We start from the raw sequence: 16678 nt of genomic DNA on the forward strand, positions 1-16678 counted from the left end.
GGAAGGTTCCTACCATCTTTGTCAATGGTGAAGGGCACATCGGGAGTGACGATCTCGTAGTTGCAGATTTGGCTGAACTGGAAGGAGCAGTCAGCGTCCACTGCCTCCACCTTCAGGATGCTGTCATACTTCTTCCCCTCGATAACGGTGGCTTTGTAGGACTTCTCCTTGAACACGGGTGAGTACTCATTGATGTCGTTAACCTGGATGTGGACCGTGGCCCTGAAACGGACACGCTCAGGGGTTAGGACTCTCGGCTGGGGATGTTCAAACACATGTTCACACCGACTGAGTAACATCAGCAGCCAAAGAGGAATGGAAATGTAACACGGGCCGATGGGCAACACCATTATTTAATCCATTTTGACTGTTATGCTGCTTCGTGGACACGCTTGGAGGAATCTAATTTACTGACTGAAAGGAAGTCAAGCGTTGCTCTGCTACGTGTATATCTTCTCTGGTGGTCATGCATTTCTCAGAAAGAAAGAAAGAAAGTTTTCGTAGTCCAGACAAGTAGATCTGATTAGAGCGGCCACTCACTCACTGTCGATTCTACATTTCTGCACTCGTGATGTGGGTCATGTTAGCAAATTAACCAAATTATCTTGGATAATTATATGGATAAATTTGGACATCAGGCGCTTGAAAAATCCCCCAAACAGCAGAAGCATTTCCTGATAGCGTAGCTTTTAAATACAGAGTAAAATCTTTACCAGTGGTTGGTCCCTCTTGCATTTGAGTTGTTAATTAATTGGGTCAGTGTGAAAGCACCTTGAATCGCCATGAATACGAGAGAGCAGCTTTCCATCTGTAAATCGCTTTAGAGAAATGGCCGAATCAAACTAAACAAAACCCGCCCGAGAACACAGAGGACGGCTGGAGGTTTAACGGCCGACTCACTTGTGGGATTTCTTCATGTTGGCGCCATCAGGACCCTCTCCGCAGTCGTAGGCTTGGATGGTGAAGGTGTGCTCTTTCTGCAGCTCGCAGTCCAGCTTGTCCTTGGCTCGGATGACCCCCTCGCCGGTGGACTTGTCCAGGACCACTGCCTCGAAGGGGACATTCTGCCCGTGGATCCTGAAGCCGCAAATCTCCCCTGAACACGTCAAGAGCAAAAAGAGATTTTTCTCACAATAGCTGATGCATTATTTCTTCATTTCAAATGATGTTAACAATAAAACTGTTAAATTCACGCAAAACAAAAAAGAAGAAAAAACAATTTTTGGGTGCCAGGGAGTTGTAGATTTGGGATGGGTGGTGTCTGTGGAGGAAGCCCAAAAGCACCGTCATATGAGTGAGTACTTAGGGGGGGGGAGGGTGTGGGACATTGCGTATCATAGAAGACGGAGTGTGTTTTCCAAGCTACTTGAAAACATTCCATCCAGTCATGCAGGCAGAAACCAAAAATATATGGAAATGCATTTCACAGGGGGAAACCAAGCCCAAAACGTAGGGACATGAAATACAGTATTTGAAGCAAAGATCATTTAACTCTGTAATGGATAACAAAGAGAGCCTTTTTTTGCAATAGAAACAATAGTTAACATAATAAAAATACAAAATAAGAGTTGTAAAATTGTGCCGTAAAAAGCACCGATTCAGTCATCAAAACCCCAAAAAGCTCTGAAAAAAAAAAATGTTTCTTAACCAAAGAAAGTCTTCCTGTGTAATTTCACCTCTGATCCAAAACTACTGCAAAAAACAATCAAAACAAATGTAATCATAGGATAACAAAGTGATAACAAAGGGTACTGGATGAGATCTGGGGTTAGAAATATCAACTTGCTCGACATCCACATCGAATGACAACTGCAGCCATGCTGATGGTACATTAGTGAGAATTAACTCAAGCGTTCCACTGAGGCAAAGATGCAACAACAGAAACTTAGTGGCAGAGAGAGTTTGCATTAGTTAACAATCTCAGCAGCTTTCAGTTGAAGACTTTAATGTCACAAAAGTCCACAGGAGTCACTGCACCTGCACAGATGCGATAGATCGAAGAGGACATCACAAAGGTGGAGGATGCCTTTAAAGACATTTTCACAGCTATCATCCTCTTTAAATACCAATTTGTCAATTTCCATTTTTTTAGGGAGCTTGTGAAATCATCTTCTGTTCTTTCAGAATTTACTTTATTAATGAAATAGTCCAAAATTGGCTTTTCCATTTATATTGCTTAAATTGAAAGAATTGAACTGGACAAAATGGCAGCAAAGTGACTGAAAACTCCTGTTTTTAAAGCAGCTTTCTGTTTCCTGGTGACAGCTGAAAAACTGTTAGGGTCTGCAAACTGCAATGGATGTCTCATGCACCGATATTTCTAAGTAAAGTCAGCCCCACATGACACTTTTCATCCAGCTGTTGGAAGTCAAAAGAATTGAGGGTGAGGAAAACATAAATAAATCGAGAAAACCAAACGGGGAGATAACAGAGCATAGCGGGAGTTTCTGTGTAAAAGTGTGGATGCTGTTTTTGCGTTAGTGGGTTAATAGTAACAACTAAGCACAAGGCAGAAGAAAGAGCCCAAGATCACCTTCTTTGGTAAGGGTCACCTCAAAACTCTCTACAAGGAAGGGAGAGAAGATAAACCCAGATCAGTTAAAAGAAGAGTTAGAATCTCAGAGAAAGCACAGGACAGGAAGGAAACATAGTCCACGCAATAAGCTTACATATATTTATAAAACTTCTTCTGCCAGTTGAAAGAAAGAAAGGATTAAAGCATTTGTGGAAGGCTGGTTGTATCCGCCGTTCTATTAATGGCTCAACAATTCTTTTTAGAAGAAAACAACGAGTGACAGAAAATCCAATTAAGAGAAAGGGAAAGCTCAGTTTTTAATGATTACAAGTAGTGTTCTGCAGTATTCTGGTCCTTCAACTACTTCAACTCACTTCTCAAACCACTGCGCATATATTATACATATATATTATACATTATTATATAACAAAGTGGATGAATAGCTAAGGTCGCTATGCTACAAATGAAAGGATTCATTCTATCAGATAAGAAGCTGAAGATGCATGAAGTCCTTTTCTGCGTAGCTGCTGGCTTCGGAGCCCTGTCGGGGGCCTCCGTCGGGAGCCCTGTCGGGGGCCCTGTCGGGGGCCCTGTCAGGGGCCTCCCGGGGGTTCGCTGCTGGTCATTTAGTTTTTTCCCCTTGTAAATAATTAGACATGGATTTCAGATTAGGGACTGCTGTTCGGGGTCAGTCATGCAGCGGGAGCCGTGAGCCTCCGTGGTCCTCAGCTCTAATGACCGGCTCCCACTGGGGGCTTCAGGAATTCCTCGGCTTCTCCCCCCCCCCCCCCCCCCCCTGGGCCACGGCTCGGCCCGGCTCGGCTCGGCCCGCCCGTCACGCCGATGGTCACGCATCGACCTTCCAGCCTCGTCCTGCAGTGGTCGCTTAAGCGCTGGCACGAAGCTCGCGCAGTTGAGTTATGGAACGAGAGTTGTTAACTGGCCAATAGATCAATGGCTTGTGTATTCGCTGGCATCCACATGGCAGGAGCTGTGTTGCCCACAGATGAGTCAACTAACCCAGGTCCGGAGGGAATAGGATTCTCATTCATGCTAAATATTCACACTGTGTGGGCGGCTCATCCCTGCTGACGCGGCGTTTTCCTGTCCCAAGGGAGCTGGTCCACGGGGGGACACGCGGTCCGTTTCACCTGAAACCGAGCCCCACCCTCGGCAAGCTCTGCGTTCAAACCTTATTCACTGTGAGAGAAGACCAGTAGAATACTATTCAACGCCCCCACTCTTAGAAATAACTGAAGCTGGTCCATTGGCTGTCTGCCAATTGAAGTAAGCAGAGATTTTTTATTTGATTTTTTTTAATCGGTCACATCAAGTGTATTGAGAGCGCGTGTGAGTGTGAAGAGACTCGCAGAAGAAGAAAAAAACACCGCACAGCTTGTGTGATGTGAAATGGTGGGAAATGATTTCCAATGCTGTGGTGCGTTGAATGTTTTCCAGAGTCGGTCCTCGGTGCAGAAAGCACACGCGGCTCAGCAGACACAAACGTATGAGAGTACTTTGATCTGATATCAAAAGGGTGGAGGACGTGGTAGCCAGTCGGCATGGTCATGCAAATGTGATAGTCCACCACCAGGTGTGCATTTAATGATTTCATTTCATTTGCACAAACATTTAAGCTAAAATTATCAGAAATATATCAAAGAAAGAATGAAAAAAACAAACATTAGGCACACACTAGATTTGTGGTTGCACTTCTATCATATGAGCGGCAACCGTTATCTAATGTTATCTTTTTTTACGTGGAAGACAACCTCAACAGGTCAATGGTACGGAGCAATTAATGGTTTTCTTTTTTAATTAATTTCATGATGAGTTCATTCCAGGTGAAGCAAAGCAGAGGAGTGAAGCGACAGCAGCATTAAGCCTCCTCTCTCACCTGCGTAGCGTAGAGGAGCATCCTTGTCCAGAGCAATCAGAGGAGGGTCCAGAAGCACTTTGTCATCGTTTTCCGTCACGATCCCGTGGTACGTCGTCTCGATCCATGGTTTGTGCTTATTGACTGAGAAACAAAGAAAGGGAAAAGTCACCGTCTATAGAACAAAGTCAAACAATGTGGTCAGAGTTGAGATGTTGCTGAAACATTTGACTTATTCTCTTGTGCTTTTAATAGATTTTAATAGATAGCAGTTTTCTCCTGCTGCTGTGAGTACATTGTTGATGCTGATTTGGATGCTTTTAAAATCATTTTTTACAAGCGTCACACATGCACATAACGAAAGGATCAATCACAACAGGAGCAGTGGCGGCGCCGTTTGGTGGAGTGAAAATCTGCGGCTCTTGACCCTGCATTGCACGCCGTTCTCCAACAACCCTAACGCCTCATCTTTGGATTTCAGAGACTCACAGACCACAACGCATATCAAGGCTTTTGACACCCGCATCACAGGAGTCACAAAGGCAGTGGCTCTGACGTCCAGTGCAGCAGAGGGGCTGCTTACGGCCTACTCTGTGTGGTGGTTGTCCCGGGAAGCGTCCCGGCTGCAAACAGGGTCTCTTGCAGGGCTTTTGTAGCTGGCGGCTGCACAGAAAGCTGCTGTGAGTGACATATTTGGGCTGGTTTAGGACTGCGTTGACGCAGGCGAGATGGCGCTCTCTTACAGCCCATGTGTTCTCGCTCTGGAGCGAGGGGAGAGAGGGCGGCCGTCCTCTGCTACTGGTCTGCAGAGATGACGCTGACGCCGGCTGACGGCTCGCTGCCAGGCGATGGAAACGTCAAGCGCTGTTTGACTGCATTTAGGAACGCTCACTCATTTTGTTCGGGCACCTTATCATAATCACTAAGTATGTGAAACAGGGCTGCGAACTGCAAAAATCCCATTATTCTTTGGGCTTATTTACAAGTACCGCTCCGTGCGTTGTCTTTGATCATAGTGATATAGTCAGAGCTTGGTCGAATGCTTCGTTCTCTTGCGATGTGTTGCCTCTGTCCCCTCCCTCTAAACCCCAGGGCCTTCGTGGAGAAGGTCATTTTTGATGCAAACAGTGTGATCAATTCAATGTGGCCAGGGCACGCACTAAAGCACATCTATGGTGACAATGAACTGCTGTGATGGTGGACACAATAGACGACAGGAGCTCATCACCCACAGAGCACAGCGGGTATTTGGCCCAAACGTAACGTAGGAAACGTTCTGTTTCAAGTTATAAATCATGATCCATTTAATCATTTATTATCAACAACAGCCTATTTGTTTTAGTTCAAGGTTGAAAGAGCACATAATAATATCTCAAAAAGGCAGTAAAAGTTTGCTTTTTCTAGAACGTCTACGAGATAATAAACTCAAATAGCTGCAAAAGCCACTCATGGCTAACGTCCTGATTAATGTTGTGGTGTGAATAAGACGGAGACAAATATAGGACATTTGGCATAAAGTTAAACATCAATTACACGGCTGGTGAGCATTTTCTCCTGTTCATTTCACTGCAGGACAAGGCTGCACTGCTGAGCTTCTGAAATAAAAATCCTCCAACAAGCTGTGTTCGCCATCATAAGGGCCATCCTGTTCTTTGTTAACCCAAAACACTAATGAGGCAATCATAATTATAACTTATTTATGCCTCAGCTGGGCGATAACTTAATAATTCCTCCCGATAGGATCATATTGTGATGAAATTACAATGAAAGCTGAACGTTTAGAATATTTAACAGTTTACCTGAACTTACAGCGGTTGAAAGGATCATTGAGATGGTGCTAAAACAAAGAGGTGTTTAAATAAATTGAATAAAAGGATCTGGATCTGCCAAAATAAATAATCAATCATCAGAAATGAGTATCGGCGAAGGGAACATGATCAGGAATCTCTAAATGTTATACATGTATTTGCTCCCCTTTTTTCATTTGTGCGTACCAGATTTTTGAAATATTGTGTTTGTGAGTTGAAATGCTCAATAATACCAGGCTCATTCCAGACTGAAGCACATCCTCCAGCCCACATTCACCCAATTCCTGTCACACAATGAGTACAACATTCACCTCGACCAGCAGCATTACATAAATAGTGGATTCGTTACGGTGTTTCTGATGCAAGCATCGGCTGATGCTGCCAAAATAAAAGGTCAATTAGCACCTGCGAGCATAAAAACGTTCACTTAAAAATATACATGTGATATTTGGAACAAACATTAGAAAGTTAACTTTGAATAATTAACGGCCTGCGATTTATGCAAGAGAACTTTATTTGTATATCAAATATCACCAACCGCTTAACATAAAAAGCATCAGAAAATAAGGCATAAGAAAAATATGTGTAAAAAGAATTAAGAATATTAAGTGAAAACAGTCATTAAAACATTAAACAAGCAGAAAATAGAATAAAAGTTGTCAAGTTTAAGAAATAAAATTACAGCATATAATTACTTGAAAGTGCAATTCTTCTCATTTAACATAAACTTTTACATGTCGCTTTATATCAGTTAATCCAAAAGGCTCCTGAATATAAAACGATCCAGAATGCATGGCAAAAATTAAACAAAATCAGTTGGAGTTAAATCCTAAATTAAATTAAATCAAATTGGCAGCCTTGTCGTGTTGGAAAAACAACCTCAAACATTCATAATCTGAAAAGAAAGACAACTTATGTGACAATCTGTGCTACAATTATGTATGAGCTTTAAACTGTAACCAGATTAAAAAAAATAAAACCCTACAAACGCATGAATAAATGAGGATGTTTTCATGCCAATCTACTAAATCCAATTTCAGCAAAGCAAAGCGACTTGTGATGTTTGTCCTCACATAATGTGTAATTCCAGGGCACCGATTAGCATGCACAATCAACGAAAAGTAATTACAAGCTATTTTACAGGGCTTTTGGGATGTGTGCACCACCATGAATTATTCACCCACCCAACTCAGCTTTTACAGTGGAAGAGCTCGTCCAAAAAAGACATGCTTTCAAATTTGGTCACAGTGCAAAACATAAAAATGTTAGTATGGCTTAATAATCTTTTAATGTGCTGCTGTCTTAAATAATTGAATTACAATTCCCAGTTATTATCAAAAAGTATATGGCTGCAATGTATTTGCTGTTTCAAAGGAAGAAATACTACAAAATGTTATTTTGCTTAATTGTCTTGGTTGGATCTCTTCAGTGGTGATTAAGATCCATCGGAACAATACATGTTGTTTTTGACCCGCACAACAATAATCAGCTGCAGCCTCCACAGAGTCCCAGTACCTGTTGGCCAGGTGACACGTGCACTGAGGTGCACTGAACCACGAACGGCGCGGATTGGCACAACATCAAGCGGCCCTCTCACAACTCCTGCAGGTTTATGCTTAACTCTTAAGTAAACCACAATTTAACCGAGCGAGGGGGCGGTCTGGCTGTGCCCTCCCTGTGTGGTCCAAATGTCATCATTTCCCATTCATTTTAAACGCAAACCATGTTTAGCATTAATCTCCACCTTGACTGATGAACTTTTGATTATGTTACACACAGTACAGCCCTTTGAGACTCATTGTGATTTGTACTTTGTATATATGAATTAAATTGGCTCATGTGTAATGCAGATATGCTCACAGATGGCAAAATGTGGAGCGAAAACGTGCCAAATGTGTAGGTGTGAGGACAGGCAGGAGGCCTCAGACGGATTCAGGAGCAAACTGCACCCGCGCTGAAGTCAAAGCAGAAACCAAAGCCAGTCGCATCACAAACGCACACAAAATCTAAAGCAGGGTTTTATTTAAAGCGTGAAATTCTCGCATACATGTGTGTGAAATCGGCAACAAGGCTCTTTTGACAAGATAGCTCCATCATGCCCCTGCAAACGTGCACTGAGCGGGAGGGACACGGCGCGACAGAGATATTACTCACACAAACGCAGACACCCTGAGTCGTTGGTGAGCGAGTGCTTTATTACGTCCTATTGTTAGAAGATTCCTCTGATTGGCCTCTGTGTTCTGAGGCACGGACCTGTGGGGTTTTTTCAGGACGGAAGGCTTTATGAGTTAAGATGGAATGAGATTAGGAAAAGGGCTTTGAAATGTTTGAGGCAGCACTGAGGATGCTTAGCGTGGAAGACTGCCATTTTCCTAATTTAACTTAATTAGAAGACCAATTCCTCTAATGCGGTGCATACGCACCACCGGCTGGATTTCAACCTGCAGACTCACGTCCAAGCAGATGATTCCACTTCTGAAACATTGAGCAACGTGAAAGCAGTCAGGGTCCCTGACGCGCTGCAGAAGACGCATGAGCGACATTTAGTGGGTGTGATTCTTATCCACTGCAAATTGACCATATGTGTCGTTTTAACAATAATTCGATACAGATGTGTGTCACATGTTTGAATCCACTTTTTTAGCTTACGCGGTTCCAGGACAACGTTTTACGATATTCGATCTATTTAAAGCCTGCTGAGAGAAGCCACAAACAGAAAAAAGAATGAAGAACGCTGGCCCAATGGATTCTTTGATCGCTGCTCTCACATGAATACAAGGCGGGGTTGACGGCGTGCTACGGTGTGACCCGCCATCGTGTTCGTAGCACAGAGAAGCCACTGGCTTGAGCGTAAATATTAGATGAGTTAGGATATAAATACACAGACATGATGGGCTGATGTTTGCCTCCTGCTAAATAATAAATATGAACCCAGGAGGTGTCGTTCCGCGATGACGATTCAAAGGAACCACGTCTTATCCCCAAAATCAAAAATAATAGGGACCCTACTGCACGATGTATCAGGTGCCAGACACATTCAGGCCTAATCTAGCAAATACAATATGATAATGAGTCGGGGAGAAGCTGCTGCTGTACGAGCACAGATGGCGGGTTACTGGACCCAACTTACAGCCAGAAATTCAACAACGCAGCACCTAGTGAGCAATCCGGTTACGCAGCAAATATAGCCAGTGACACTTAATCCTATAATGGGATGCATCTACCTTCCTCACAGACAAGGTCGAGCGGCCAGCGGACCAAGCGGCCGCGCCGCCAACTTTTCACTGTGCACGTCTAATGAGCGCATGATACGATGACATGAGCCAGCGGCCAGGGAATCGACTTTTAAAGAGTCCAAATGGTGGACGGACGGAGGGCCACACGACACAGAGGACAATGTGTGACGGGCCAGCTACTGGATCAGCTGGACTGTGCACGCCATCCATCATCATCATCATCATCATCATCATCATCGTTTGGAATACATTGGCCCTTAAAATGATGTGTGCTTTGTCATGCATAAAGCAAACGGGTACACAGTACCAACTAAGACGTTAAGACAAAAACAGTCTACACAGCAACACTCTCAAGGTCATAATGTGCAGCTTCGGTTGCCTTTTGGGGGGATGTCGTTTGTGCATTTTACAGAAAGGGGTTGCTGTTACTTAATGACCAATGAACATTATTTGAGGCTGGATTTAGATCCGAGAGAGATTGCTATTTAATGGGTAAAAGTATGAACGAAATATCTGTACTGCAGGAATAACATTGCAAAGCTAGTGGTGAGACAATAGAGCCAGTAGCTACCCCCCCCCCCCCTCTGTTTCATCAAATCATTTGTTGTCCATTGTGTCACAGCACAGCCGCTGGCTTCTACACAGGACGATGAAGGGCCTCATGTTGTAACGGCTAAATAAGATCCACATCCCTGTCCATACAAATACAATTTTCCCCTCATGACGGAACTAAACCCGTCAACAGCGCCGACAATCCTAAAAATAAAGAATTGTTTTCTGTGGAGGCAGGTAACTATCAGCGTGATTTCTGACTTCTGACTTGTTTCATGGACCCACAGGGGGCGGGGCTAACCCATTGACTATTCACATGAAGACAAAGACAAAGCCCTGGCTCTTTTATTGAAGCCCAACCTTTACAGTATGGCTTCCTAACCGTGATGAAGGACTTCCTGCAGGAATGTTAGGTCCACAATAGGTCCGGCTAATCCTGAGATTCTTTAAAAAGAAGAAAAAAAAATCCAGTTTGCGTCACTGCTGTAACGCTGCTTCGTAGACGGGGGATTGAAAATCATTCCACCCCCCCCCGCTCCGATTCACCCAAAGCTTTGCACGTGTCATGCATCTGCGCAGCCATCACTGCTGCCGCCGGCCATCGCTCAGCCGGAGAAATGCACCCCAGCGCTCCAGATAGTAGCAGCTGCAGCAGATGATCAGTGTGCGGTTATCAGATGAAGCCCAGTGATGTCAGGGAGACTCGGAGGGCATGTTGTGTAATGATGACGGTGCAGCCAAGTGCAGGGTCTGTGATGCGCGTGGAGCTCTGCTTCATTGATTCAGGCCAATTTTACTTTTGATGTGCGACGGCCTGTAAATCTTCACCTTCTCAGATCACGTGCAGACGTGGAGGTCCGATGCCCCCCCCCGGTTAGTAGCAAGAGTAGTTCAATGCATCCATTGACAACCATTACATTGTCTTCTGACTCACAGGATTATGTCCTTGGAAATTTCAGATTACATTACAGTACATATGACTAAACCATCGGCAAAAAGTGTGAAAATGTTAGTAATAAGTCTGCATTGTGCAGCTGGTGCTGCATGTGTTTCATTAATTAAAAATACTGAATAACCAATCAAAGCTAACCAAATTAGGAATAATTAAAAGACCAAACACAGACCCAAAGCCAGCAGCAGTACACACAGAAAAGGACATAACATTGTCTGTGGTCAGGTGATAATTCCGTCCTTGAATTGTTTCCAAGGAGACGGAGAAGGTTGGACAACGAGGCTGAAGTGTCGACCTGACCTAAAATACAGAAGAATATGCAAAAGGCGCCACTTAACATCAACTCCCCTTGAGTACGCAATTCCAGCCGAGGACCTATTTCTAACTATGCGTCACCTCCGAGCTTTCAACAACGAGCATCGATGTCAGACCCAAAATACCAAACAGTCTGCCCGGGTGTGTGTGCGAGTCAGGCCATGACTTGAACCGGCGGGGCCCCTCGGCGGGGGGCAATCAGCTCGCGGTGTGAAACAGTGGGCACACTTCTCTGTTTGTCTTTGCCGTAAAAGCTCCCCGGCTTGTTGACGCAAGCCACCTCCATCACAGACGGGGGGACTGTTCCGGGGACCCCTAGAAGGAAACCCAGACCCCTCGGGGGGAGGGGGAGGGGGGGGCCCTTTGCTCCCCAAACAGCCTGGTCTCACAGGAGAGCCTCTCAGTCTGCCCGCCAGGCAGCAACATTTGTTTGTCCTCCGCGTCGCCTCGACCGAACCAACACACTCTCCACCACCGTAGTGCTCCTCTGAAGAGGTGGGAGGGCCTTGAATGCAACTCAATCGCCTCTCTGTGTGTGAGCGGCACAAAGGAGCCAGTGAGAGCGGAGGAGCCGGAGCTGGGCGCAGGCCGACGGGTGGGGCCGACCTGCGGCAGGTAATGGGCTCTCTGGTTACTCGCTTCCCACGGAGCCTGGATCCTAACGCGGGACACGCCCCGAACCCAAATAGCTCTGCAGTGCCAGCTCTCCCCCCTCCCCCCTCCCCCCCCCACCCCCCCCCTCCACTGGAAGCGTTGGGAGGTGAGGGAGGAGGTAACGCGACCAGCTAGACTGCAGATGTGGAGCCAAAACCTGTTTGCTCTGTTTTTTGTTACACTCTGACCAACACTAATGACACAATGAGATGGCTGTTACTTCAGAGTATTCCATTTCCAAAGGAACATTGAGGGAAGGTGGAATTTCATGTCCACAACATTCTGCTCCTGGAAAATAATGATATCATTACATAATGTGGGGTTAATTAATTTTAAAAAACACTTAGAAGTTACAATGTATGCTATCGTGACCGAGGGCTCACATGAATGTCAACTTGTCCTTCGCAGTGCACACAACTTCCCAGTCATCTGGCACAACTTAATATTCACATGTGAATGACCCATTCTTGACGGTTCACTGGCTCCATTCAGCCAGCGGAGGCACCGACGACAAGAAAGTCACAACCGACTCCAATCGAGTCCCGTATTCTCCTGGTCTAGCCCTCCAGCGCTAAGTGGCACATTTCCAAATCGAAATGCTTCACCAGGTTTCGCACTTTTGGGGGATTATCTCAGATACACATTCTTCAGGGGCTGTAGTCGTGATCCTCCAAACAGTGACCCCATTGTGACGCGCTTAGTCGGGATCCCGACCCCTGAAGTCTGGGCCTCAGAGCCCTTTGTTCCTCGGAGAATTCTTTGGATAAATACTGAAAAAAGTAAGAGTTAACTTGTACGGACAGGATCTATGTGTAGGGCAAGTAAACTGTTAAACAGGGCAATGCGGGCTGAAATGTTTGCCCATGGTTTCTGTACTACTCCACAGAAGCAGTAATGGATTTTAAATAACACTTTAATGACGATGCAAAGTTCCTGCCCACCTCAGTCCTGATTTTGGGATACATAAGATATGATATATCTGCAGGAACGGAAGAGATTTCAATGAAAGGAGGTGTGGAGGTAGGCCACGACTCTGATGAGGTGTGACTGAAGCTCCTGGCTCCATCAGGCACATCAATGCTGTCCCAACAGGTCTACAGGCACATTGTTCCTTAAGATTGCCTCCAGTGGGGCCGATCTCAGAGGGATGTGAAATGGCAAATGGTAAGGAAGTACAACCGTGTAATAATAAAAAGGTCATAAATCGATGAGAATAATTCTGCCAAATTCACCCTTGAACGGAGCACTAAGAATCTTGTACAGACTTGAGGTATTAATTATAAATCATTCGTCGAGGAGAACAGAAATAACAAAATGGCTGGGTTTTTTTAGAGGTCCCTTTAAGTTGCATCTGTGTCCGACTGAAGCTGCGGATCTTGACGTGACAATGACGTTGCGCAATACGCAGAGCAGATCACTGAACAATCAAATTAAATGGGTCCCGTCAATCAAAACAACCCAGAGCGGCACATCGTGGATGATAGCTGACATTTTCTTTTTTTGGTTTTACCAGCCAACTGAAGCCCTGACATGTTCAAAGGAAAACGCCCTTTCTGTCGTTAGCCATCATCCTGTTGTCATCTAACGGTGTGAGTTCTAAGGAGAGCTGCATGGGAGAGAGTTGAACAATGCATTCATTGTCAGCTGTGTTTCTGTGTCCCATAACACAGCGCGGTGACTTACGACGCCCTGATTGTTGGGAGCTCAAAAATGTGGCGTATGAATAAGAAACGCCATCAAATTGATTTCCCCCGAGATTCAACACAGATCACTGATGGTAATCTTCTTACGTATTGGTTCCTGGAAACCTCTTAAAAGGTCCCTGATGGGTCCAACAAAAAACTATTTTGGATGAGAGAATGTATCAATATTGTGTTTTGATATCAGTATAGTTTATGTATGTGTGAAGCTGATGGAGCTGATGACAACTTGTATGACTGGAAGAGCCTGTGAATACGCATCTAGACAACAGCTGAATTTATTAATGCATTCATAAATCCCTTATTCAAATCGACAAAGTCATTTGAATAGTTTCAACGGCGAATTTTCCATACAAATAAAGAAAATGTGAAAGATTTCAATAAGGTGCATAAAATACAGTATTTTCAATGAGGCTGTGATCAGGGAAAAACGTCAGCGTAAAAATATTGACCGATTCTTTGCTCTAGCCATGACTGACATGTAATTTTCAGTGGATCAATAAGAGGCTTCTCCAGCGAATAGAAGAGAAGAACCCTTGCACCTGACCCCAAAATATGTACTTCTCTACTGCAACGTGAGAAGGACTCGTGTGTTATCTCAGCCCCACTCAAGGCAGGGCGTCCAATTTGTTAAACTAGAATTACTTCCTTTGATGATGAACGTGGCAAGAAACTTCCCAGCGGTCAGCTTTTCCTTTGTCTGGCTCTGTGTGTGTGTGTGTGTGTGTGTGTGTGTGTGTGTGTGTGTGTGTGTGTGTGTGTCTGCATGCACAGCTTGTGCATTTCAGCAGACCAAATGTGGGACTCTCGTGCATGAAGACACCCAGCGGTTGCTCATTAAAGAAGAAGAAAGAATTACACTGTCAAGGCCAAAAACTACCCACAAAACTCCAGCAGAAGCAGCAGGACCAGCGGACGGATCAAATCCACATCAGGGTTTGAAACCTCTGCAAGGCTTTTATTGGGCGCCTCTATACCTTAAGAATTCCAGTTTGTCAGGAATAAAACAGGGTGTAACATTATTAAAAGACGTCAACACACAGTGGCCTGCAGCATGCTGGTATAAAACATGCTGTGAGGCTTCAACAGGCCTGCCACAGAAGGAAGGGATTGACCTTTGGATAATAACAGATAAGCCCTCACAAGATGGTGATTTCACAGGTCTGCCGTGCTGATAAGAACAGGGAAGTGAACAGGTGCACTGTTCAACGCCTCCGGGGCCACAACATAACGAGCTAAATGAATACACACTACTACAAAATATTGAAGTTGCTGCTCTTCAAATGGAAACCTCCCATCCTCTGACTTTGACTGGGCGTCTCTATGTCTTCAAAAAATACAGTTTGTAAAGAATAAAACAGGGTGTGACATTATTAAAAGACGCCAACACACACACTGGCCTGCAGCCACTGCCCGGGCATGCTGATATGGCGGCTACTGACTAACGTGCACCTGCGTCTACACACACACACACACACACACACCCTGAAACCGGAAGCTCGCAATGGGCAGTCGGCGGATTGGGTTTAACATGAAAACAGAGTCTATAGTTATGTCTACACATATGTATTGGATGGAAATGAATGGAGTTCTTCCAATGGCTTCTGTCTGTAAGGAGGGAACCGCACCGCGCTGCAGCAAATAAAGACGCGCGTCCCTCGGTGGCTAAAGGAGAGCGCACGCTTCATGCAGCGCGTGATCGCAGGGAGGCCGAGCGAGGGCTTTAAAAAAAAAAAAAAAAGAGAAAGAAAGATGTGCAAAGCCTGCGATCACAGCATATTAATTATTAAAAATCCAAAGATGAAACAGGGGGCTGGTGGGGAGGATCTGCAATGCGTAGCCAGCAGAGCTGCGTCCACGACGACGGCAAAGCAAGTACATTAAAATAAAGGGAAATGCATAACACTGTGAAGTGTATTAACACTGATCATCACTGGCCCGGAGTCACGTTTGATCAAATGGGAACTGAGAGGTGAGAACACAGAGCACGAGACGTGAGCATGTAACAATCTATCTTAGAAGCTGCAGACAGAGGGACACATACGCGGAGACTTTAAAAAAAAGGACAATTTGTGGAAGAAACCAGCGCCCCAAAAATAGACTGGATGCGGATGACAAAAGGGGGTCGTTTCGTGGCCTTGATATCATCTCCAAAGTAACCTACTCGGTTCTTTCAACGCGTACCGATCAAACGCTGCGCACAGATAACGCTGGTCGGTGTCCCATCTAGTGTTATTTTGGAGTGATTTGAGGGATACGCCGCATCCATCCGGTACCCGGGACCCGTCACCCCGAGCAGGTTGCCGAACATCCTCCCTCCGCACCGCGCGGCCGGGGAGGCGACGACGGGTCCGGCTCTCCGCGTTCAACGACCGCACACCGGCCAACAAAGAGACGGAGCACACACAACGGGACACACGTCGCGTCTTAGTTACCTTTGGCTGCCTCCACCGCACATAATAGTCCGAGGACCGCTCCGACGGCGGATGCAAAGTGTGCGTTCCCTCGGAACCGCATCACGACTCCCAGTGCAGCCGCGGCGCAGTGTTGTTATTTATTTTTTATTTGCTAAGTGAAGAAAAAGAAACCCCTTCTTCTTCCCTCGACGGTCTGGCGGAATGTTGCTCCCGCTGGAAGAAGTACAGTCCAGAGGATGCACGTCGGTTACCACGGCAGCTCTAAGATGGACGCCGTCGCCGCCGCTCTGCTCTCTGATCAGCGCTCCTCGACCAGCTTTGCAGTTTGATGCATTCACGCGCAGTGGGAGATTCTTGTGACATAAGCCGCACGCGCATGACGATTCGCTTTCCTTTCGCGCAGTGCATTGTCGCGTCCCACCCATGACTGTTTTTTTTAATGTGATGTATAACCCCCGAGAGCATGCATTATGTTGGGTAAATTATATAAAGGAAGTACCGGGTGTTTTTACATAGCTAATTGACATAGTGATGATGATGAGGAGGAGGAGGAGGATTTGACCAGAACAAACTGCGAGGTTCACCCGCCCTTGATTTGGAGTGAGTACCTGTCATGTCTAATTCTACCGCCCCCCCCCCCCCCCCCACGGTTA

At 45.5% G+C, this 16678-nt stretch overlaps 1 protein-coding gene across 4 annotated transcripts in view; it reads right to left on the minus strand.

Moving 5' to 3' along the window:
• Positions 1-16374, minus strand: part of clstn1 (calsyntenin 1) — a 30042-nt gene extending 13668 nt beyond the window's left edge. For 2 of the 4 annotated variants that reach the window (XM_037478114.2, XM_037478112.2), the window contains exons 1-5: positions 16044-16374; positions 4413-4535; positions 2534-2563; positions 901-1096; positions 14-222 (exon numbers count right to left, since the gene is read on the minus strand). In XM_037478114.2, coding sequence (XP_037334011.2) covers positions 14-222; positions 901-1096; positions 2534-2563; positions 4413-4535; positions 16044-16125 — 640 coding nt within the window. In that variant the 5' untranslated portion in view covers positions 16126-16374. The remainder of the gene's footprint in view (positions 1-13; positions 223-900; positions 1097-2533; positions 2564-4412; positions 4536-16043) is intronic. The other 2 variants (XM_037478115.2, XM_037478113.2) reach the window with 1 other exon arrangement.
• Positions 16375-16678: the final 304 nt, after the last annotated feature.

Source organism: Pungitius pungitius, chromosome 1 (assembly GCF_949316345.1).
Source record: "Pungitius pungitius chromosome 1, fPunPun2.1, whole genome shotgun sequence".
In the NCBI taxonomy this organism is placed as follows: Eukaryota; Metazoa; Chordata; class Actinopteri; order Perciformes; family Gasterosteidae; genus Pungitius; species Pungitius pungitius.